The sequence below is a fragment of the Lynx rufus genome, unplaced genomic scaffold (assembly GCF_022079265.1).
Source record: "Lynx rufus isolate CCGP_SWC_20201006 ecotype Redwood Valley unplaced genomic scaffold, mLynRuf1.p SCAF_2, whole genome shotgun sequence".
NCBI lineage: Eukaryota > Metazoa > Chordata > Mammalia > Carnivora > Felidae > Lynx > Lynx rufus.
Window position 1 is genome coordinate 7,750,066 of NW_025814834.1, and position 15,870 is coordinate 7,765,935.

At 39.7% G+C, this 15,870-nt stretch overlaps 1 protein-coding gene across 4 annotated transcripts in view; it reads right to left on the bottom strand.

The window, feature by feature from the left end:
* The window catches only part of DIS3L2 (DIS3 like 3'-5' exoribonuclease 2), a 351,293-nt gene that overhangs the window by 234,384 nt on the left and 101,039 nt on the right, over nt 1-15,870 (bottom strand). Inside the window, exon 1 of one of the 4 annotated variants that reach the window (XM_047083243.1) lies at nt 1,419-1,447. The exons of the other annotated variants lie outside the window; for them this stretch is intronic. Coding sequence (XP_046939199.1) covers nt 1,419-1,445 — 27 coding nt within the window. The 5' untranslated portion in view covers nt 1,446-1,447. Of the gene's footprint in view, nt 1-1,418; nt 1,448-15,870 lie in introns of those variants that run through there. 4 annotated transcript variants of the gene reach the window in all.

Sequence of the window (15,870 nt, forward strand, 5' to 3'; positions counted from 1 at the left end):
ATTTTCTTAAACCCTTGCTTTGCTTCGCTGTTATTCCTTAACTATTCTTTCATTTGTAAGATTTCTTGATCAGGCTATATTCCATTTATTTGTTTGCATATTTAGCTTTTCCACCAGACAGCAAACCACGCCACATTCATTTCTTATATTCCCCAGAGGCTACCAAAACGCTTGGCGTTTAAAACATGCTCAATAAATATTGGTTTCCTTTCTTCTGAAGAGAATGAGAAAGGCTTAAATCAATTATAAAAGAAGCGTTCTAAAAAAAAAAAAAAAATGACAAGAAGTGAATAAAATAACTACCAAGCAGCAAGAACCAGCGAAATTCAGATGCCTATCTAAACGACACTGCACAAGACTGCACTGCCCTCCATTAACACACTGTCTGGAAGCCAGGAAAAAGTCACCAGTTACTTTACCACAATTGAAACTTAATCACCATAAAAAGAAAATACAAATACAGACCCAAATGCAAATGAATAAAATTGGAAGACATTTAAATAAATGCACTTTTCTAAAATAACTCTAGTGGCGCCTGGAATGGCTCAGTTGGCTAAGCATCCGACTTCAGTTCAGCTCATGATCTCACAGTTCAAGTTTGAGCCCCACATCGGGCTCTCTGCTGTCAGCGCAGAGCCAGCTTCGGATCCTCTGCCCACCCCCCCTCGGCCTCTCCCCAACTTGTGCTCTCCCTCTCTCTCTCTCCCTCTCTCTCAAAAATAAATATTTAAAAATTTTTAAATAATTCTAAGCCTTCATATCTAAATGACAGCTCCTGTTTGGGGGCCCCCGGGTGGCTCCGTGGGTTAAGCATCTGACTCTTTGATTTCAGCTCAGGCCATAACCTCATGGTTGTGGGATGGAGCCCCGCATCGGGCTCTGCACTGGGCGTGGAGTCTGCTTAAGATTCTCTCTCCCTCTCCCTCTGCCCCTCCCCAGCTCACGCACACACTCTTTCAATCAATCAATCAATCACCCAATCAATATTACAACTCCAGTTTCAATGTAAACTCAAATGTAAACATAAAGTTCACCATTCCCCAATTTGAAAACAATAGTTTTGGCAAGAAAAATTGTGAATGCCTGATAAAAAAAGAGAAAAGGCCCAGATCTGGGCATTTCCTGATTGCTGCAGAGTTGTGAAAGTACTAATCCATCCCTCAGAAAGGGGGTGGAAAACATCTGCACCGAGCTATAAAGTACATCAACTGCAAAGTGCAACTCAAAGTCACCAGAACCAAGAAACTAGTCACTTCATAAACTGTTTGATATTGATTCGATGTTTCTTTCCCTTCCTTTTATAATTAATATAATGTATTTCAAAACTGGGGAACAACAGAAAGAATTCCTGTAATGAAACAATTCCAGCGGAATCCTAAATAAAAATGCCAAGAAACATTTTCATCATGCTAGCTTACCCAAACTCCAAGCGTGAAACATTTCATAGTTTTCCTGTTGACTGATAATGAAAAACCCTTCCTTAAACATAAAAGCCATCTTTGAAAAGTGCTATATCACCTCTTATAAAAAGAGCACGTCCATATTAGCACTGGAAAGTTCTATTCCAAGTGAATAAATTCTATTACATTCCCCCAGGGCAGAGGGTTGCTATCAACTTGCTATAATGGAGTTTTTCCAAAAGATTTACACATACCTATGTCTACAAGCCATTTCTGCTGAATGGGCTGTTTACAACAGGGTCAGCTGAAAGGCTTTGTGCGCGGGATGGGGCGTAACGCCCTGCCTATCCTCCTACCTGAGCCTCCGATTCAGAGCTAACGCATGTCACAAAGTCCACCTACGAGCTGCTTTTCATTTTTTGGCTCCTCTGGCTGGGCTTAAGTGACAGGACTCACTTGCCACACATGTTTTAGCAAACTTTCAAATCCCTTAATGGCACACTTGGGACACAGTATAATACACTGTTCAGGAAATACCTTGGAGCCAAGAAAAGCAATTGATATTTCCACAGGGAGTTCTTGACAAGGCTTGCCAATAAGCTTCTTTCGTTATAAAATATGACCAGAGACATATCATTTTAGAGACCTATTACAAACATTCTTAAAGGCATAGGTGTTACTGGGAACTTTGTTTGCCTAAGGTGGTTCATCCAAAAGTACCTTTTTATTTAGTTAACAGGAACAGAACAAACTATTTCCATTCTACTGGTTACTCGGGCAAAAAATCCTGTTACCGTTATCAATCAATCCCTCCTTCCTTCCCTTCCTCCCTGCCCTCTCTCCCTCCCCCCACCTCACACACACACACCACCACGACCACCACCACCATCACATCTGTTAGCTCACCCTATCAATTCTATCTTTGTGGCCACCACGGCCACCACCCGAGTTTAGGCTCCATCATCTCTCACCTGAATATAGACAACAGCCTCGTAAGGGGTCTCCCTGTTTCTATGCTCACACCCTTCCAGTCTGTTCCCAACACAGCAGAGTGAGTCTATGAAATGTAAGTCATATCATGTCAAATTCTCTGCTCCAAATCCTCCAAGGCTTTCCACCTCCATCAGAGCTAAAACTCCAATACTGACTGAAACACAGGCCCTCCCTGACCCACACCTCTACCCCATGATCCCTCTGACCTCATCTCCAACTATTCTCTGCCTCAGCTCTTTGCTATTCCTTGAACACGTTAGGCACATATTTGCTGGTCCCCAAGACAGCTCCCTCACTTCCTTCCACTCTTTCTTAAAGTCACCTTCTTGACGAGGCCTTCTTTGGTTGCCCTATTTAAAATCTCAACCCCATCCCCAAAACATGTATCTCTCTTATTTATTTTCCCCTTTAGCACTTACCACTATTGAGCATGCTACACGTAGTGTTTTATTCACATTATTATGTCTTTCCCAGTAAAACACAAGCTCCCCAAAGGCAAGGACATTGTCTGTTTGCTCACTGTTATATTCCCAGCACTTAATATGGTAACTAATCTAATGCCTCCAACACGATCCCCATCTTAATGTGCCACTATTACCTTACACTCAAAACATCAAAAACCACTCTCATCATTCCCCTCAAAGCATTCCCTTTTCCTGTTCTTCTTTCCAACACCATTACCACTTTCTTTCAGGCCTTGCAACCTCAAAACCTCACAACTACACTTGACTCTTCCTAACTGCTGAACCCAATCCTTCCCTTGTCTTTTTAAAAGTGCTCTTACAACTCCACAAATTCCCTGGTATGCTCACGTCTCGGCCTACAGATTTCCAAAATTTTTAAAAAATTGAGTAAATTACCTTATTGCTCAAAAATTTCCCACAAATTTCTCTTCCCTAGAGAAACTAATTCTCTGTTTTGGGGCTTATCATGCAAAGACCTTTTGAAGGTCCACTGACCTTTTTTTTTTTTTTTTTTTTTAATGTTCATTTACTTTTGAGAGAGAGAGAGAGAAAGAAAGAGTTTGAGTGGGCAAGGGGCAGAGAGGGGGAGACACAGAATCCGAAGCAGGCTCCAGGCTCCGAGCTGTCAGCACAGAGCCCGACGCAGGGCTCGAACTCAAGAACCACGAGATCATGACCTGAACCGAAGTTGGACACTTAACCAACTGAGCCACCCAGGCACCCCTCCACTGAGAGAATATACGTGCACGTGTGAGTGGGGGAGGGACGAAGGGAGGGGGGGATGAGAAAGAATCCCAAGCAGGTTCCATGCCATCAGCCCTGACAGAGCACAGCCTGACACGGGGCTGATCCCATGAACCATGAGGTCATGACCTAAGCCAAAATCAAGAGTCAGACGCTCAACCAACTGAGCCACCCAGGAGCATTTGACCATTTTAATCTTACCTGCCAATTCCTTCCAGTATATACCATTCACAGGCCACTGCAAACTCTTTCCTGGCTTAGATCACACCAACTCAAAAACAGATTTCAAGCAACTTAGAACAGTAGGATCTGTCTCCCTCTTTTTATCTATCTGTGACTGCAGTAAGGAAAACTATAGAACTCCCTTTAAAAATGATTCAATTTTGTTCGAAATATTTTAAGTAAAGAAGCAAAAGGCGCTCTTGCAGAAATGATCTGGATCTGGCAAGGAACAGATCAGGCTGTGCAGACCAGGCTTGGACTGCAGGAAAGGAAGGGTGCAAAGGTCTAACAAGTCAGGGGTTAGAGTCTTTGGACACTGCTCCTAAAAGATCATGGGACTTGAAACAGAACTATGGGTGTCCTGTAACATGTACCCTCTCTCCTCTTCTGCATGGCCACCACAAGCAACTAACCAACCACTGCCTAACTCTGGTATAACCAAGCCTCTGCACCTAGTCACCCAGGAGAGGAAGAAACAATTATGCTTCGCCTTAAAGGAGACATAGGTCATAAAACACAGCAGAATCCAACTGGGGTAATCTCAATAAGCAAGGCATTAAATGTTTTGATGCCAGAAACGAGCAAAGAGATAGGCAATAGATTTTGGCAGAAAATCACATCAAGTTCTGAAGCTCAGGAACAAATAAAGAAAAGCCAGGCAAGAAGCTGGATAGAAGCAAATCTGGGAAACGGACCCCAGGGAAGAGTTCTTGAGAGAGAGAGAAGAACTGGATGAAAGACTTTCCAACAACAGAGTCCATGGAAGGAAGAGATCATCACAGAGATTTAGTAAGCGAAAGTACACATGTACAAGTAACTCTGTACATAGTGGTTGCTTTCTTTTGAATCTTAATCTTCACTGTATTTTTAAGTGTCAAAAACATATTCAATGCATTAATAATGACTAGATTAGCTGCAAGAGACAGAAAAAACAATTTGAGGGGCACCTGGGTGGCTCAGTCGGTTGAGCATCCAACTTCGGCTCAGGTCATGATCTCACAGTTCGTGGGTTCGAGCCCCATATCGGGCTCTGTGCTGACAGCTCGGAGCCTGGAGCCTGTTTTGGATTCTGTGTCTCCCTCTCTCTCTGCCCCACCCCGTTCATGCTCTGTCTCTGTCTTAAAAATAAATAAATATTAAAAAAAAAAAAGAAAAAACAATTTTAAATTGGCTCTTTTAAGTTATCGAGTCTACCTGATCAGATTGAAAGGCTCATCTGGTATTTGTGACAGAGCGAGAGAGAGGGAGAGAGAGAGACAGAGAGAGAATGGGTATATGTGTCTCAGCTCAGACTCCGTCAATATTAGCTCTATTACCAGGGCAGCCTCCTTCTCACAGTGTAAGGATTCCAATAGCTTCACAATTATATCCTATCCTCTTAGAGACCCCGGGGGGGGGGGGGGCGGGTGGGGAGGAAGGGAGAAATCCTTATGCAGGTGCTCTGCAAAAAAAGTCCCAGGATTACTCTGCTGGGGTTGATTTGGGTCGCATGTCCATTCGTGAGTCAATCACTAGGGCAAGGAGGTGAGCTAGACTGATACATCCCTGTATCTGAGGAATGTGACCAATTTTTCAATCCTTAGAAAAAACAAAGCCACAGTATCCTTAGAAATGCTCAAAGTACGGCTCTTTTTAAAGACAATTATCTGTATTTATTCACAGAAGCCTACTGATATAATTTCCAACTGTTTCCCTGAATCAAAGATCATTCCTCTTTTAGAATCATAACCATTTTTGATGTGAAATCAAAGTAGGGATGTAACATAACTCAGGAAAGAAAATACCCTAAAAAGTTTAAACAACATGGTCAAGAATGTAGAGCACATGTCAAATAAAGATTATTTGTATTTAAAGTTTTTACATGTATAGAGACAGCTGCAGTATCTGACCTCAGATTCCTTCATATCACACCAATCTCCAGCCAAGTGGATTTCACATCTTTGACATACTTTAATATCCTGGCCCTTGCTGAAAAATAAGCTCAATTCGCAGGCCATTTCAGAAAACCACACAGTATATGATGAAAGTTTTTCAGCAAGACAAGGAAGATTCAGAACAGTAACGTAAGGGGTACAATCCAAGAGCCTAATGATGTTCCTACAGACAATTTACTATTAGATGAACCACAATCATCTGAAAAGTCAACCAACGAACATCTGAACAACCACCTTCATATATTGATAATGAAAACTGAAACCACATTTCTTTGATTAGTGGCTGCGGGCACACTATAAACTCTCTACCTATTACTAGACTTTTAAAATAAATTTAAGTTATGGCCAACTCTAAAACTCTACTTGTATCTGCAATTCTCCTTCCTTCTTTACACCTGAAGCCACAGATAGAGTGATCTAGCTCTGGATACTATTTCTTGCCTTGAGGGCTTTGCTTACTTGGTAATACCCACCTCCATTTCATTCCTCACTCCCTCTCTATGATAAATCTTTCTAATATTAGCATTCAATATTCTCCATCATTTTCAATCTTTGAAAACATTCTCATAAATCTGGAATAGTTATATTAACATCAGATTCAATTTTTTTTTAAGTATTACAGAGGTCAAAGAGGAATATTTTGTGTTAATAAAAGAGTGAAAGAGCCACCTGAGTGGCTCAGTTGATTGAGTGTCCAATTTTGGCTCAGGTCGTGATATCGCAGTTTGTGAGTTCAAGCCCCACACTGAACTCACTGCTGTCAGCGCACAGCCCGCTTCAGATCCTCTGTTCCTCTCTCTCTCTCTGTCCCTCCACTGCTTATGCTCTCTCAAAAGTAAATAAAACATTAAAAAATAAGTTAAAAAAAGAGTCAATGCATTAGTAAGATGTAATATATAATATATATGCACCTAATAAAAATATCTCAAGCCTGATGAAGCAAAAACTGACAAAAGTAAAGGAGAAATAAACAAATCCTCAATTATAGATATTTTAACAAATAAATGTAAAACAACTAGAAAAATATATATATGTAGTTGTATGTATAAACAACACATACATATGAAATGTATATCAAAGAACTTTCATCCACATTACATAAATAAGTCTTATAATTCATTAATACAAAAACAAGCCAATACAAAAAATGGGTAAAAGACTTGCAGAGACACTTCACAAAAGATTATATATATATATATATATATATATATATATATATATAAAAGATTATATATATATATATAAAAGATCATATATATATATATATACACACATATATATATATATGAATGGCTAGTGAGCACACACCAAAAAAATGTTCAGCATCATTTTGTCATCAGGGAAATGCAAAACAAAAGACAGCAAACAGGGGTACCTGGGTGATTCAGTCAGTTAAGGTCATGATCTCATGATTCACGGGTCTGAGCCCCACGTAGGGCTCTGTGCTGGTGGCGCAGAACTTGGTTGGGATTCTCTCCCCCCACCCTCTGCCACCCGACTCTGCCCCTCCCCTCCTCACACTCGTTTTCTATCTCTCAAAATAAATAAACTTAAAAAAAAAAAAAAAGAGCAAACCACCACCACAACCAAAAGTGAATATTCCTATACAACTACTGTAATGGTTTAAAATTATACTACCATGTCCTGGTAAGGATATGGAGAAACTGACTCTCTCGTACATTTTTAATGGAAGTAAAATATGGTACAACTACCCCGGAAAATAGCTTCATGGGTTCTTATAAACACATGCCTACCATATGACCCAGCAATTCCACTTATGGCTATTTAACCAAGAGGAATAAAAACATATGTCCACACGAAGACAGGTACAGCAGTAGTCATAGAAGTTGTATTATTAAAGGTCAAAAAAAATGAAAACAACCCAAATGTTCTTCAACTGGTGGAAGGATAAACAAACTCTGGAACATCTATTTGGTGGAGCCCTAGTCCACAACATAAACAACATGGATGGATCTCACATGCAGGATGCTAACAGAAAAAGGCCAGACTCAAAATAATTCCATTTATATAACATTCTACAAAAGGCAAACCCATAGGGACATAAGACACATTAGTGATTGGCAAGGGCTGAGGGGTGAAAGGAAGTGCAGACTAAAAAGGGAGGCAAGGGAACCTGGGGTATGATGGGACTGTTTTCTGTCCTGACTGTGGTAGAGGTTACACAAATCTATAGAGCTTTTAAAATTCATAGAACCAAATGCTAAAATGAGAGATTTTTACTGTATGTAAATATGTGAATCAAATAAATCTCTTTTGTACCCAATCCAAATAAGTTCAGCATCTATACACACAGGGGAGCAAAAATCCAACTAAAACATGGGAAGTATGGGCCAAGATTATCAAATGATGATACCAAATATTTTTCATTCTGCCAAAATTTGAAATCCAATAAACATTTATCAAAATCTTATAATGTTGAAAGGCATCTGTTAGGCATTAAATAACCCCTCCTTACAATGAGGTGACACTTAATAGTTTCATAAAACACTCAAAAATATCATCACTAGTACCAGGCTACTGATACCCAGAAATAAGTAGGACCCACAAGGCACATCCCCAAATATCTTTAACCAAAAGCAAACATCATTCAAAGGGCATAAGCTCTGGGCAATGAAAGGAATGACGGCTTCCTGCTGAGATGACCAACGAAGGGCATATGAAAGATAGTGGTCAAAAGGATGACACTGATGAAAAGATGGCATGGAAAAAGTCCTGGGACAACAAGTAGACAAGTGTGACTGGGGCTGGAAGCTTCTGAAGAGCCCCCCACCACTTTCACCTCTACACAAAATCCACAAGGAAGACTAAGCTTTCTTGCCAGAGAGAGGCATGACTGTCATCCAGATGTCCCCTGGAATGCACTTGAGGATAAGAACAAATGCAGACTTTCTTTTTTCTCTACATGACGCTTTAGAAAAAGAAACACAGTCATCAAGACAGATAGCAATATAAAATGACGTAACACGCTAAACACAAGTGGAGCTGCCACTGATCGACTGGCTATGGGACTCCATGTAGAAAAGCGAGAACTCCCAACTTTCTAAGGACTCACGCTCAAAAATAATGCGGTAAAACAGTGGAGAATCAGGGCCTGAGTGAGGAGGAGGCAGGAGCTCAAGAGGAATTGAAGTCTAAGCAAGAAGGATGACCTAATGGAATAGCAGGCCAGTAATATCAGCATACTGGTTACAAACAGGATGAGTGACAAAGTAAATACAACGTGGACAAGAAGCATGTTTCTCCCTATGAGAAGGAGTCACAACTACAGAAAGGAGGAAACTATAATGAACCCTGTGGTGTTGGAGCTATCAGTGTGAACTCAGTTTTCAAGATAGGTAGGTAGGCAGGTAGGCAGACAGACAGACAGACTGGAAGGAAGGAGTATATACACATACGTATATTTCCTAGTTCTGTTCACTGAGAGAGGTTGGGAGCATCTGGATTTCTCTACTACAAGGAATGAGGGCTTCTTAGAAAACAACAAGCAGGGAAAGATGAGGCTGGAACATCTCCAGAAAACAAAGAAGTGTTCAAAGAAGGAATGAGAACATGTCAACATGACACAGGAGCCAACTTGGGGGGTTTCTGCTGGCCAAATCTGGAGCGACTGGAAGAAAACAGTGATAATGACAGATTATTCCTCTGGGAAATTACATAATCCGCTCTTTCCCAAAGAGCATCTCCATAGCCACACTTTTCAGGAATTGTGAATTCAAACACTTGCTCGATAGTATGGTAGTGCCCTTCTGTTCATCTAAGACATCCAGTGTCCCTTCCACACCAGCAGGTCATGACAGCATGAGTGCCTGTCTCGCCCTATAATAAAACTGGACCAGCCAAGGACAGAGAAGTGGCTTCTCAGCAAAGATGACTCCAGAGGAAGCAACATGTCTCAATTCCTGAAACCAAGGCAGGCGTTCTTCTATCTCTGCACACCCAGAGCAAGAGTGCCCAGAAGGTGGACGAGAAGACTCTGAGAATCTAAAGAAAATTTCCCTAAGATCTTTGAATGGACGCTGACATGACTTTAAAAACAGACTTGTCTAAGGAAGTTGTTTTCTTTAAGAGCAAAAACTAAAAGGTTGCTCTTGGTGTTGTTTACTTTGGTTGGCCCTAAGTATGGTCTACAGCATCAGCATTACTTTACAATGGGGAGTGGGGGGATCTTTCACTAACAAAGTAGTTCCTTCCCTACCATGGAAACTATATTCCTGAACAACAGTACATAACCCAATGTAATTTCCAATTTATATTTCACATAAAGTCTTGTTTCATTTCAAACCGACAAGACCTCAAATATCCCCTGTGGGCTCTGTGCACATGAACTACCCTTCTATGGTTCAGAAGCTGACACAACACAGGAAGCTGTTGTGAACTCTGAGACCCGTCTGGTTGCCGCATATAAAATTATCCCTGGAGGTAATCTGTGTATGAAATTTAACTTTGAAGAAGTAGAGAAGAATATAAAAGAACCCTGGCCACAAGCTGTAAAGTACAGAACTGTGTGTACATGTGTGTTCACAATAACATAAAAGAGCAAGGCACTAATCTACATTGTGGTGGATCTTCTTTTCAAGCGAAGACCTGCCCAAACCTTTAGGAACAAAGTTACCTTAACAAGAAGCTCTCCAGCTTCACTGGGCAGGTCTCCAGTCATGCAAGAAACATGTCTTTGCTTTCCCGTTAGCACTTCCTTCCTTGCTTTACAGACAGCTAAGCCCAGGTAACGAACAGCTGTATTTCAACAAGAGGGGCCCAAAAGAATTTCTTTGGGGTTACAGAATGAGCAGCCCCAGATACTGCTTTCACAATCAGATGCTAAAATCTGGTCTTAAAAGGGTTATTCTAAAGAAACAAAACAGATGAACATAGGAGAAGGGCGGGGTGGGAGGGAGAGAAAAGAGAAGGAGGCAAACCATAAGAGACTCTTCGCTATAGAGAACAAACTGAGAGGTGATGGAGGGAGGGGGGCAGGGAGATGGGCTAAATGGGGGATGGGTATTAAGGAAGGCACATGTTGTGATGTGCACTGGGTGTGGTATATGCAAGTGATGAATCACTAAATTCTACTCCTGAAACCAATATTACACTATATATTAACTAACTAGAATTTAAAAGAAGACTTGAACCCCCCACACACACACACAGTTATTCTGAAGTCATTTAAATTTCAGGCTTATGCTGGGTTTGGTGGTATTATTTTTGATACTTAAGCCAGTGGTGAGTCTTCTGATGGTAGAGTACCATTTTTTTTTAACCAATAATTTTCTAGGAGCACAAGGCTGGAGAAATACAATTTTCATATTGTTTTATTTGAATCATTTTAAAAGCTGTCATCTTTCCCCTACCCTGATAGAAGCATAAAAAATGAGTTCAATGTAAGCTAGTTCAGCCATATAACCTCACAGTTTATGCCACTAAAAAATTCTTCTGAAAATGATCCTGGGCAGAAATTTTTGTATACAAAGTATCAGCCAAGAAGAAATTTTTACAGCTGACTTCTAAACCCTTTAAAATTGTATTTTATAATGGAAATACTGACAGATGCTTTACCCTAGAAGCACTATTTAATATTTCTAACTTTTCCAAAATACAATACTATGAACTCAGGATCACAGAAGTAAAACAGAAAAAGTCTTAAGCTATAAAGCTATTTCAAAAAACAGAAACAAATGAAAATGTTTTATGGATCAAACACACTTACACACATTTACCTGCCGTAACTATTACATTTAATTTTGCAAATGCTTTCCTGAACCATTTAGTCAGTATTTCAATTTGGGGATACTTTACCCCAAAGGAGATTTGTGATCGGTGACTGATTTCCAACTGGCTTTACATCCATTCACCCATAATACACAGATGGAGTCCAGGTCCTGTTTCCACACGCAGGAAAAGTAAGAACATTATCTAACTTCATATCAACTCAGGGAAGAGGAAGGCTGTACACCACAGTAAGCCTTAGAAAATCTGAAACAGGAGGAAGCCTTTTCTGGGAAATAGATACTCAAATCAAAGAAGATGTGTGACAAGGACATCCCAGGGCACAGCATAAAGACAGGTGCAGTAGACATTTGTAATTAAATTAATTTCTCCCCTGCACCTCCTACTACCTCAATATCATCCTGTAACTCTAATCAGAGCCAGAGAAAGTCACCCACTCTCAATACCCTTCATCCCAACCCAAACTTCATCCACAACGTAACAACTCAACAACATGCACTTATACCCTCTGGATTCCAAAAGGTCTATTTTCACAGAAATAGAACTACCAATCCTAAAATGTGAATGGAACTAGAAAAACCCTACACAGCCAAAGCAATCTTGAGAAAGAACAAAGCTGGAGGCATCATGCTCCCTGATTTTGAAACAACAGTCATCAAAGCAGTACGGTATTGACATAAAAACAGACACATAAATGGAGTCTTGCCACTCGCAACAACACGGATAGACCTAAAGTCTATTATGCCAAGTGAAATAAGTCAGAGAAAGACAAATACCATACGACTTCACTTATATGTGGAATCCAAAAAACAAAAGAAATGAACAAACAAACAGCAAAAAGAGAAACAGATTCATAAATACAGAGAACAAACTAGTGGTTGCCAGAAGGGAGGTGGGCAGGGGCATCTATAGGTGAAATAGGTGAAGGGGATTTAGAGGTACAAACTTCCAGTTATAAAATAAGTCACACAGATAAAAAGTACAGACTGGGATGTACAGTCAAAAATATTGTAATAACTGAGTGGTGACAGATGGTAACTACACTTATTATGGTGACCTTTTCATACTGTATATAATTGTCAAATCACTATGTTGTCCATCTGAAAATAATATATCAACTGTACATCAATTAAAAAAAAACAACAGACACACAGATCAATGGAACAGATCATACAGCCTGGAAATAAACTCACATATATGCAGTCAATTAATTTATGACAAAGAAGCCAAGAATATACCCGGGGAAAAGGACGGTTTCTTCAATTAATGATGCTGGGAAAACTGAACAGCCACATGCAAAAGAATGAAACTAGACTACTCTCTTACACCATACACAAAAATTAACTCAAAATGGATTAAAGACTTGAATATAAGGCCTCAAACCATAAAACTCCTAGAAGAAAACATAGGTGGTAAGCTCCTTGGCATAAAGTCATTGCGATGATTTTTTGGATATGACTCCAAAACCTAAAACAACAAAAGCAAAAGTAAAGTGGGACTACACCAAACTAAAAAAGCTTCTGCATGGGAAAGGAGATTGCCAACAAAATGAAAAGGCAACCTACTGAATGGGAGAAAATATATGCAAATCATACACCTGAGAAGGGATTAATATTCAAAATATATGAATAATTCATATAACTCAATAGCAATAACAACAAAAAAACACCAAACAATCCAATTAAAAAACAGGCAGAGGATCTAAATAGACATTTTTTCAAGGAAGACATACAGATGGCCAACTGACACATAACAAAAGATACCCAACATCATTAATCATCAGGGAAATGTAAATCAAAACCATAATGAGATAATTACCTGAAACCTGTTAGAATAGTTATTATAAAAAAGACAAGAAATAATAAGTGTTGGTGAGGATGTGGAGAAAAGGGAACCTTTGTGCACTGTTATTAGGAATACAAACTGGTGCAGCCACTGTGGAAATTAAAAATAGAACTACCATATGATCCCACAATTCCACTTCTTGGTATTTATCCAAAGACAAAAGCATAAATTTGATAAGACATATGCACTCCCATGTTCACTGCAGCATTATTTATAACAGCCAAGGCCATCAGAACAACCTAAGTGAACATGGGTGAATGAATGAATAAAGATCAGACACATACAATGGAATACTAGCCAACCATAAAGAAGAAGGAGCACCTGGGTGGCTCAGGCTGTTAAGGATCCAACTTTGCCTCAGGTCATGATCTCACAGTTTGTGACTTTGAGCCCCAATGGGGCTCTATGCTGACAGCTCAGAGCCTGGAGCCTGCTTTGGATTCTGTGTCTCCCTCTCTCTCTGCCCCACCGCTACTTGCGCTCTATCTCTATCTCTCAAAAATGAATAAATGTTAAAAAAAATAAATAAAAAAGAAGGAAATCTTACTATTTACAACAACATAGTTGGACCCTAAGAGGATTGTTAAGTAAAAAAAAGTCAGGCAGAAAAAGACAAAGACCGTATGATCTTACTTATATGTGGAATTTATTTTTTTTTTAACATTTATTTATTTTGAGAGACAGTGAGACAGACAGTGTGCATGCAAGCAGTGGAAGATGCAGAAGGAGAGAGAGAGACAGAGAAAGAATCCCAAGCAGGCTCCACACTGTAAGTGCAGAGCCCAACACCGGGCTTGATCCCACGAACCATAAGATCATGACCCGAACCGAAATCAAGAGTCAGATGCCTAACCGACTGGGCCACCCAGGTGCCACTGTATGTGGAATTTAAACACACACACACACACACACACACACACACACACACACACACACACACATTGAGCTCATAGAGACCAGATTGGTGGCTGTTAGAGGTGAAGGTTGGGGGTGAGCAAAATGGGTGAAGGGTCAAATGTACCAACCTCCAGTAATAAAATAAGTAAGTCATGGGGATATAACATACAGCATGGTGACTATAGTTAATAATACTGTATTGCATATTCAAAAGTTACTAGAAATAAATTTTAAGTCCTCTTTAGAAGAAAAAAATGTTGTGCGTGACTATGTAAGGTGATGGATGTTAGCTAGATTTTTTGCAACAATGATTTCACAATACATACAATAGCAAATCATGTTGCACACCTGAGACTGATATAATGTTACATGTCCATTATTTCATATACCTCAAATTTCAAAACACGGGGGAAAAATAGGAAATTAGACTGGAAAAACATTACATCTCCAGCTTTAAGCATGTGGCACTCAGAAATGACTGGGGAAAAAGTGTAAATATAAGTGACAGCAATAAGAGAGGAAGGCCACTGTTGGTGGGAATGCAAACTGGTGCAGCCACTCTGGAAAACAGTGTGGAGGTTCCTCAAAAAATTAAAAATAGACCTACCCTATGACCCAGCAGTAGCACTGCTAGGAATTTACCCAAGGGATACAGGAGTGCTGATGCATAGGGGCACTTGTACCCCAATGTTTATAGCAGGACTCTCAACAATAGCCAAACTATGGAAAGAGCCTAAATGTCCATCAACTGATGAATGGATAAAGAAATTGTGGTTTATATACACAATGGAGTACTATGTGGGAATGAGAAAGAATGAAATATGGCCCTTTGTAGCAACGTGGACGGAACTGAAGAGTGTGATGTTAAGTGAAATAAGCCATACAGAGAAAGACAGATACCATATGTTTTCACTCTTATTTGGATCCTGAGAAATTAACAGGAACCCATGGGGGAGGGGAAGGAAAAAAAAAAAGAGAGAGAGAGGTTAGAGTGGGAGAGAGCCAAAGCATAAGAGACTCTTAAAAAATGAGAACAAACTGAGGGCTGATGGGGGGTGGGAGGGAGGGGAGGGTGGGTGATGGGTATTGAAGAGGGCATCTTTTGGGATGAGCACTGGGTGTTGTATGGAAACCAATTTGACAATAAATTTCATATATTTAAAAAAATAAAATAAAATAAAATAAAATAAAATAAAATAAAATAAAATAAAATAAAATAAAATAAGAGGAAGGACAGAAGGTGAGTTCGTTAACGGAAAGGAATATTTAAGTTAATTTCATGACCAAATTTTCTTGTGTTCAATTGGACCAGTACAATTAAAACATAATTACTTGATTATATTTGTGTACCAAAGACAATGCAGAGAAAACTATTAAATTTTTTTCTTTTAAAATGAACACTTTTATTGAACACATTTTTATACATATACAGAAAAGTACCTAAATCATAAATGTATACATATGATAAAATTTTATACAGTAAACACAGACACCCATGTAACTAGCACAAAGACAAATAATGTTTTAGTGTATGCTGCCTGAAACCTTACCACAAAGTTAGCAGCCTAAAACCAGATACAAGTTTCTGGGGGTCAGGTATCCAGAGGCATGGTCTACCTGGGCCCA